Here is a 9,600-nt window from a genome sequence, read left to right as displayed (position 1 = left end):
TAAAAAGAATTTTTAATTGTTATCTAATAACGAAAATAACACAAATATCAAAATTGGTCGACGTGGTCATAGTTTGCCATGAAGAAGCGAATATTTGACCGTCAATATTCAACTCGCTAATTTATATTATAATTTTGTTTACATTGTTCCTTTCGAATACGAATACTAAGATTTGTAATATTTATATATTATTATATATAATAATCGTTATTTGCAAGGTTTATTTATATTCATTTTCAATTTGAAAAAATCTCTAAAAGTACTTTTTGATCTTCCGCTTCAAAAAACTGTGTATATGAAAAAACTGTTTCATTTCTCTTTAGTAAGATCTGTCCAGCATAAAAGAATTATCAAAATTGAGCCACCAAGAAACATTTCACAGGAGCAATGCTTAGGCAAACTTCATGGAAATTAGTTTAGTTAGGTTTTATGTAGTCGTGAATAAGAATTCGTCGACACTTTTTTTTTATTTTAAAGAAATCCCCAATAGCCCTTCTGGACATCAAAAATTGTTCCGGTTGGTTGATGGGAAAAGAACCATAAGGTTTTTTGGTGCGCTTTTGAAAGAGTTATCAAAATCAAATCGTAATAAAAGATTTTACAACGATGTATTCAATTTATCTTGATAACATATTAATTGGCTGAAACTTTTTCGTTTTTAGAGATATCAAAATAAACAAAAAAATAAAATGTAGGGTTAGTAGCCAAGTTTTTTTTTTGACATAAGCCTACATCATGTACATTAAGTGCACAATAATGTCAAAGGAGGATGCAGTTTTTTTTGGATTTTTCAAACAGACATAATGAAAATAATAATTTTTTAAAACCATTTTATGGACTGATGAAAGTTCGTTCCTACACAAATACACGAAATAAAAATCCAGTTCAGAGACAATCCGGAAACGTTACTAAATACAATACAATACACATTACAATTAGAGTGTATGAGAAATGTGTTCAGGAAAATATAGCAGTATTTAGAATAGTGTTTTTTTTTTCTACTGTAATTTGTAAATAATTATTGTTGTTGCAGTCAGTGACGGCACTGTTTGAAGTTATATAAAAATTTCTTATTTTTGCCGATTTGAGATATTCTATTACTTATATTCTATTTATTATATTAAATACACAGAAAATTGTCGAAAAATTGATAGTGTTTTGTTTTATACGTCACTTGGAAAAAAAACTTGGCTACTAACCCTATACTTTGTTTTTTTGTTACATAATATTTTCTGTAATCTTGGAAAGGATTGGTGATATGCTAGTAGGTCGCAGTTCACTACAACTTTCAGGATTTTTTATTTTAGAGCACGTAAAATTAGTTTTTAACTTTTGTTGGCAATGTAATATTACGTTTTCATCAATTGCAATCTATCTGGTTGCTGCAGAGTATTGTAAAAAATGCCGCTTTAAAAGTTCTCGTAATTAGTCCTGACGTTCATTGTATTTTATTCGTTTTTCCCCCATTTCTGCGTCAACCGGGGGGGCTTTCGGTTCCGCGGATTCGCGGCGGAAGTTTGGACGCGTCGCTTGTCGAACACAAAAAAAGCACGCTCGCATCCGCGGCATTTTTATTGCGTGAGAAACCGTCATTTGTTCTGCGCCACCAAGCCGGCGGGGCCTCGAGCCGCAGCAGCTTGCCCGTCGGGCACCGTCCTCAGCGGCGCGAACCCCATTTCCGTCTTGGGGATGCCGTACGTCATCAGTTTCTCCTCGAACGTCTCGAGAAGATCGTCGTGCGCCTTGCATACCCTCGCCAGCTCGTATTGTAGGTCGCTGATGGTCGCGTTCTTCTTCGCCAGGATTTCCTGAAATTATTTATTTATAAACAAGTCTTCCTACACACAGACGCTGGACAGCCAATAAAAGGAAATCAGAAAATGTCACAATATAGAGATACCGTGTCAGCGGACTAGTTTAAATTATTTTTTACCAGCAAAATCTCATTTTTTATTACAGTATGTTAATTGGGGTATACCGTCCTAAGTGTCGATTAAAAGCTTCAAAGCTCAGAGCAAATTGATCAAGATCCGGAAGCGCGTTCTTTACCCTGTTACAAGTACGGATGCATCTGATAATCGGAAAGTTAGATGAGTCGTTTGAATGATATGTAGTGATGATGATAGTGTGGTCGACTGTGTGTCTCTGCAGGATGATTTATAATAATATAATATAATAAATTGCCTTTATTGTTGTATATTGTTATATAGAAATATACGGTAGTGAAGAGGCGAAGTCTAGCAAAAGCTACTGCACTTAACTTCTTAAATGTTGAAATGGAAAATATAATAGTAATATGGAGCAGTAGAAAATTATTAAAAGTAAAAATAAAAAGAATAACATTGAAAATCAAATTCTTTGGGAAGTGAGCAGTTTCAACCTGAAATATTTCTTAAAGAATTTAATTGAACGTGATTTTACCGAATCGGGTATACCATTAAAAATTACAACAGCCTTATAAGAAAATGATCTGCGAACAAAGATAAACGATATATTAAAAATAATATAATTTAATAATAATTTCGAAAACAATAGACGCCAAAAAGTACTTGAAAGTACTATCAATTTTTAGTCAGCCAAATTACGCAAGCCGAAAATAAATCTGCAACAGCTGTTTTGAATTTTTTGCAATCTATTTTTATTAATACTATCAAGATATGGGTAATAGAGGACCATAGTTCAAGCGATTGAGCTAAAAGTTTCCGTGAACTGAAATTAAGGACAGTTCTATGTCTGTATAAATGGCGTAAAACCAAATAAGACTTTTTCACCAACAAAGATACATATTCCACGAATCTATGTCTACAATCAAATATAACATCAATAACACTGTTAATTAATAAATACAATGAAATTGATATAAATTGAAGCAATATCAAATAATTTAGGATCGAAACGAATGCAAATTCAAATATTCGGTGGATGTATAAATACCAGAAATATAAATTAGGAATAATATAAGTCCGAGGACAGAACCTTGCGGTACATCTGATGAAACAGGGAGAAATTCAGAACTTACATTGTCAAGGGTAACTCTCTGATATCTGTTAGCTAAGTAGTTTTCAAAAAATTTGTATATTTATAATTTTCTCCAAAATTTTAGATAAGGTTGGAAGAATACTGATTGAAACAATAGTCGCGATTTTAATTGCAAATTCCAGTTGAACTTGCAAGTTTTAGAGAAATACGTGGTTTCGGAGCAATTGTTAATATTGCTAAAAACTCAAGTAAAATGATAATTATTTAAGTTACGTGATATTTCCAAAGTCGGTCGATTAAAAATTTTAAACATATTTAAAGTTTCCCATATCTGTTTAGAATTCCTAGAATCGAAATTGTAAGATAAATATGCCGATTTTGCTTTACGTACTGCACTTGTAACAACATTCCTTATTTCTTTATAAACAATGTAGTCAGCGATAGATTTGGATAGACTATCTCTAATTTTCATCATTTGACGAATAGTATGTGTTAACCAAGGAGCATAGGTTTTGCTGATCTTGGAAACGACAAAAGGAGAATGTTTATCGACAATGAAGTTATGAAGAAATTAAGCACATATGTTTTCGTATCAGTTTAATTTTCGTGAATAAAATGAGAAGAGAAGAAGATAAGAATGAGGTACCGAGAAGATCCTGTTCAAAAAAGTCATTATTGAAACTTCGGAAACATCGATATCGTTGAAGCAATGGCGATTGACGGACGGCTGCAAATATGATTTGACAAAAAACTGCGAGATGATCAGAAAAATTATGATGCAAAACTCCAGAAGAAGTAGTCATTGTCATTGGAGATTATTGGTTCTTGATGTGCTTCTAATAACCTACCCCTGATAAATATATAATATAAATATATATAATGACATTTTCAAACAGAACTGATACTATAACTTTTAATTACCATCTGGATCACGTATTACTAAGAAAATGTGACAATTTCGAGGACCTGGGTGTAACGTTTGACGCAAAACTCTCCTTCAGAAATGATGTCGAGAAACTCATTAAAACTGTTATGGTTATGTGCGCTGGAAACTCAGAGAAAGTTTCAGAAATTTCTCTACTTTCATATTGTGTTGTTGTTTCTACCCGGCTAGGGGACTGCCACAGAGTGATTTTTACTAATGTTTAAGGTTCCCTCACTGTTGAATCGTAGGAGGTACCTTTCACTTCAGTTTTTTTATAAACTTTGCAATTTATTAGTTGCTGAGTTGCTAAACCGGCAGAACTTCCATTTCCTCTCAAGGACAAAGGGCGTCAGCTGTATTTCACCTAGCAACTCCAAGAACCAATTTTTTGGTTAAATGGGCTGGTTCTATCAGTTGATGAAATTATTTAATGACTTCTCTATTGGACAATAAAGATTATTATTGTTAGATACAGCGAACGTTTGCCTATTTCGAAGAATGTAGGGATTTCAATTAAAGTATGTCTTTTCCAAAACGAAAGGAGATTCAATCAAGTTGTTTCCAATTTTATAAAGAAATAGTAAATTAAAATTTGTTCTACGAAAGACTGCATTCAATAGAACCGAAGTTTTTCACTATAACCAGAAAAGTGTCTCCCTCTATTAAATCTATAATTTATAGCACTTACAAATTTTCGTTGTACACTCTGCAGCCGTTCAATATATTTAAAATACATTGGATTCCAGACTCGCGTAGCGTATTCCACAGCGGGTCTGAGAAGACCGTAAAAAAGTATTATTAAAGATTATTTATTATTAAACCCTTTAGTCACCCGTAGAATGAATCCAAGACTCTTTCGAGCCTTTTGAACAATGTTTTCTACGTGCATCTCAAAAAAAAGTTCAGTCCGAAAAGTTCAGTTTGCAGTTACCTAGGTAGAGATCACTTTTAATTATCAATTGTGGTAATTTTTTAAACAAACAATCTGTTCAGGGAACAATATTCTTGAAAATTTGGCAAATCTCTCTGCAACAATACGTAGTCTGCCGCCGAGTGAAGTACTACGTAAAAAGTTAAGATCGATTGATTGTATAGCAAAAAGAGTGGCTCGCAAAAGATCGGGGCATGATTTTAAAAATATCGAAAACCATCTGGCCCAGGTCAATTTTGGGGGATTAACAGAGCATAAAACATCCTTGTGATGGAATTTACCTCCAGTTTTTGGTTGCTCCTCTCCGGGGGCTTCTTGAGGGCCGCGCTCATCTCCCCGATAATCACCTCCTTATGCTCGGCCATCTGGCTCAGCGTCTGAATCCGTTTCTGGAGCAGCACGTTCTTTACGCCCGTCTTTTGCTGCACCTCGAGCACGGCCTCGACGAACCGATCGTGGAGCTCGTCTCGTTCCGCCTGGAGCTGCATCAATCGTCAACTCCTTTTTTTTATTCGTTTTATTTGTATACGGTTGTCGACGACAGGGAATATTGTGACCAAAACACGAATAAAAAATACATTTTTAAACATTTGAAATTTTTACAGAGCCGCAATTATTAAAATTTAAACGGTAAACGATTTTTTTTTTACAGAAATTATATTAATTGAAATCATATAAATAATATACCGGGTGACCCAAGAAAGTGGGGACACTCTATAACTTTTAAACGGCTTGAGATAGCGATATGGATTTTTGGATACTTTGTTTTTTAAAATTTTTATTTAATTTTTGAAAATTGTGTTTAAGAGGCGACCATCAGCAAAGTCACCCAAGTAGTATTTCGTTTTTATAAAAATGTATTTACTTATCTGGTTTTTTCCTTCCTGTGAGCTTATTTTTTAAACGGACTTGGATTTTGGCATGAAAATGTTGCAAAAAAAAGTACCGGAAAAAACAGGTTATCTTAAAAAATTAAAAGTTCATTATATTAAATGCTATTTTCCATAGACAAGTAAAGAAAAGTTTCATTTCCCATTATCAGGTGACCCGGTAAATAGTATTTACGATGGTCATGGCCTCCTAGACACAATTTTTCCGCTCAAATCGGAAGTGCAACCATTGACTACATATTGCCGAACTTCACGATAATAATAAGGCTTAGCTCCATCTAGCTGAAGCCACACCGTTGTTGCAATGTTTAAAACGAGTTCTTCTAGCAATAAAAGAAGTTTACTTCGCATATTCTGCGGAGTTAGCTATAGGTCACCCTTAACAGTAGCTTTAGAGACCGGGACCACTTTTATGTTGTCTTTTTTCATTCAATTCATTCATTCAATTCTTAATGTCGGTTTCTGCCCCTTGGATGTCTTCCAATTCACCTCTCTTTTTAAAATTGGCATTCAAAAAATATAGAACTTGCCCGCAGCTCCATCTAGCTGTTTAAAGCGACTTCTAACATGAAAGAAAGTTTACTTCGCATATTCTGGTACCATGGTACCATATCACAGATAATCAAAAGTTGTTTTGGAGTAAACTAACTTAATAGGTACGGTACCACGTTAGTTTTAGGCCCCTTCACTTACCTTGTCGAATCGCAGCTGCAGGGCATCGTTGGACCATCGTAGCGTCTCCAGGTCTTTCAGCGTCTGCCGCAGGTTAGCCCTGGTGTTCTGCGACAATTTTCCTTTGAAAGCTTTGCTTCCCCCTTCCGACCACTTACCGCTAACGACACTTTGTCCTTTTCGTAGTTCTGCAGCCGTCTCTTGTACTCCTTCGCGTCCTCAAGGGCCGTCTTCAGGGGTTCCGCGAGTTTCTTGTTTTCGGCCGCGAGTTCAGTCGCGTGCCTGCTCGTCCGTTCGTTTTGCCTGCGCAGCGTCTCCATTTGGTCCTTGAGGCTGCTGATCAGCGCCAAATTGTTCAGCGTGATGTCGTTGTAGTAGTTTTTCATTTCGTTGAACGCGCGCTCGTGGTGCCTCTTCAGCTCCTCGATCTGGTTGTTTTTCCGCTCCTCCACCTCCGACATCTCCACGCTACCGGAATGAGCCGCCTCTTAATACGTACATAAAGAATAGCGAATCTCTGCAGTTACTAGACTACCCAAAACTAGACGTCAAAATTTAATTGAAATAGTATATTATGCAATAAGTGCGGTAAACTACATTTGACTCATGCGTTTATTTGACACGAGCGGAGCGAGTATTTCCTAAATTAGCAACATATTGAGCACAATGGTAATATTTTGCGGTCTATGTATCTCCATTTCAAAAATTGCCTATACTTTATGGATCACCTTGTATATTCAGGCGACTTACTCGTGCATCGACTCCAGCTGCGCCCTCAGCTCCGCATACTTTTTCTCGTACTTGATCTCTAACTCTTTGGCTTTCTCCTCGAACGCGTTCCTCGTCGCCGTCACGTCCTCCTCGTGGCCCATTTTTAGATTTTTGATTTGGTCCCTGTGAGCGTCTTCCATCTCCCTGATTCGCCGCTTGAGGTGCTTTTTATCCGCGAGGAGCTCCCGTTCCTGAGCCGCGTGTTCGTCTTGCGCCACCTTCAGCGACACTAACGCCTCCGCCTTGCTCTCGGTCAGATCGTTTTGGTGCTCGTACTGGAGGTGCTTGACCTTCTGCTTGTAAAACTTGAGCTCCTGTTCGTTTTTCTCGGCCGCCTCTTCGATTTCACGATCCTTGTTCCTCAGCTTCGCCTTGGCCTCCTCCAGCTCGTTCTTGGTTATCTCCCAGAACGTCCTCAGCTTGTCACGTTCCATTTGGAAAAAATTTCGTTCCTCGCGTTCCCGCTCGTTTTCCTCCTTGATGCGACGGCAGAAAACCTCCAGCTGTTCGCGCGTCATCTGCGTCGTGTCGACGCCGTCGATGACGGTGCCTTAGGGGTGCGGTGACCGTTAAAACGATGCCTAAGGGTCGCGATTCCTTACCTCCTCCGCTTTTGCCTCCTCCTTTCTTTTTGGGCGGCTGAAAATTGAGCGGTTAGTCTTTTTATTCGGACCGAGGTCGCCATTTACCATCTCGCTGGGCACGGTAGTCGGGAATCGTATGCCCTTAAATATCTTTGTACGGTTATGTCAATAACGGCGTTGCCTGGGTTACGGGAACCGCGTGATTTGTGAAACCATACGAAACCGTCTCTCTTGTTTGTGATAAATCACTTTTTACTTTTCTCCACAAATATTAAAGAGTTCGAATCGTAAACTTACCATTAAATTCATGAACAGAAAATTTTTAAATAGTATATTTTCGGTTTGCACAAAGAGATGCTAGACTTCTCGGCTATCATTGTACTCCACGAAGAACAATGATGAAGAAAATCCGAACCTAACCAAAAATGTCAGCAGAAAAGGATTTCATTCAAAAAACATGCACATAATAAGTGGACGTGGATATGGAGTCATTTGGTGATTGGAAACTCAATATATTGCAGGAAAGCTCTACATATTTGATGATGCCAAAAAAGTTTCACTCTTCAGCACTTACTTTATTTTTATGCCAACCTATGTATTTCGAGGTATATTTTAATTATATTTGCTTCCTTTGTTCGAGGTGAAAGGAATATATTGGTTGTTAGGGGATCCAAGATATGCATTACAACCCTGGGTCATGACTTGTGACAAAGCCGAAGTACCGAGGAAAGATTTAGATTTAGCAGAAATTGTTAATAGTTATTTTAGGCTATAAAATAATAAAAAATAAAAACTCGTTTATAAAAAAAAACAAATATTAATACAGAAAATAAAACTACGATATTGCAGGGACAGGAATTAATTTAACGTTTTACGTTTTACTTTTGAATTTAAAAAAATATTTTGGCTCCGACTTCTTCAATAACTGTGAATTGTGACATCGACGTGTGCAACGGATGCTATTTTTAGAGAGAACCTTCTAACGATATTTTGCCTGTTTCTATTCTATTCCCTGCTTTAAAATAGTAGATTAACCACGGATGAGGAAAGTGTCACGTTAAGACAACAACTTTATTATCCACGGACGCAAGCCATTTCTAACGTATCCGGTGCTTTAGTCACGACTTTGGCAGCGATCGGATGTTTTCGGTAGATTTTAGGCATGGTATTTTGACATTTCTAATTCTGCAGGTCTTCACTCCGTTAGTGACTGCTATGACGTGTGTCAAACTTGGTTATTATGCATACTGTCCTTTTACCACGTCACTCTCGTTTCCCACGGATCGGAGCAACTACGGACATTTCCGGGACATTACAAGGTGACAATCCATCAATATTATATACGCTTAATGGTCCTTGATCGACTGGTATGGGATTTTGTTGAGACTTTGATAATTGAATTTTATCAAATGTTCTGTGCGTTCAATTTATCTTGATAACATTTTAATTGGCTGGAACTTTTTCCACGACATTATTACAAGGAGTTCTGTGCACATAATTCTTTGTGTACCCCCAAGAGAAAAAATCTATTAAAGTTAAGTCGGGGCTGTTAACTGGCGAATCCATAGTTCCGCCGTTCCCTATCCAACACCTGGCATATTCCATGTTAAGAAAATTTTTTGGGGAGGGGCACCGTATTGCTGTCATATAATCAGCGCTCATATATTTAGGGATAAATCTTCTATATATTGTTCTATTTGGTGCTCTAAAGTTGCAAATAATGATCTCCAGTTAACCTTTGACCTATAAATATCGGACCCCAAATATGCTCATTTATGACACCACCCCTGGATATTCATATTCATATTATTATTCAGAAAGTATACTTGAATCACATCAATCCTTCAC

The 9,600-nt window shown here is 37.0% G+C and overlaps 1 protein-coding gene across 1 annotated transcript; it reads right to left on the bottom strand.

Moving 5' to 3' along the window:
* Positions 1-650: 650 nt before the first annotated feature.
* On the bottom strand, positions 651-7,899 carry LOC132702201 (dynein regulatory complex subunit 4). The gene is made up of 7 exons (XM_060670702.1): positions 7,858-7,899; positions 7,771-7,807; positions 7,148-7,718; positions 6,556-6,865; positions 6,419-6,505; positions 5,117-5,317; positions 651-1,808 (listed from the first exon to the last, which is right to left on the bottom strand). The coding sequence occupies exons 1-7, from the start codon at positions 7,858-7,860 to the stop codon at positions 1,590-1,592; spliced, it is 1,428 nt and encodes a 475-aa protein (XP_060526685.1). The 5' UTR covers positions 7,861-7,899; the 3' UTR covers positions 651-1,589.
* Positions 7,900-9,600: the final 1,701 nt, after the last annotated feature.

Source organism: Cylas formicarius, unplaced genomic scaffold (assembly GCF_029955315.1).
Source record: "Cylas formicarius isolate icCylForm1 unplaced genomic scaffold, icCylForm1.1 PGA_scaffold_5__7_contigs__length_24384050, whole genome shotgun sequence".
Taxonomy (NCBI): domain Eukaryota; kingdom Metazoa; phylum Arthropoda; class Insecta; order Coleoptera; family Brentidae; genus Cylas; species Cylas formicarius.
The sequence above is the reverse complement of the archived record's forward strand: the minus strand, read 5'-3'. Positions and strand labels throughout refer to the sequence as shown.

Bases quoted from the DNA above. Each gene is read 5' to 3' on its own strand.
- LOC132702201 (XM_060670702.1), bottom strand. The intron at 6,866-7,147 runs GTAAGTCGCCTG...TCATTCCGGTAG, and splicing joins CAGCTGGAGTCGATGCACGA to CGTGGAGATGTCGGAGGTGG. The intron at 6,506-6,555 runs GTAAGTGGTCGG...AAATTGTCGCAG, and splicing joins AGGACAAAGTGTCGTTAGCG to AACACCAGGGCTAACCTGCG.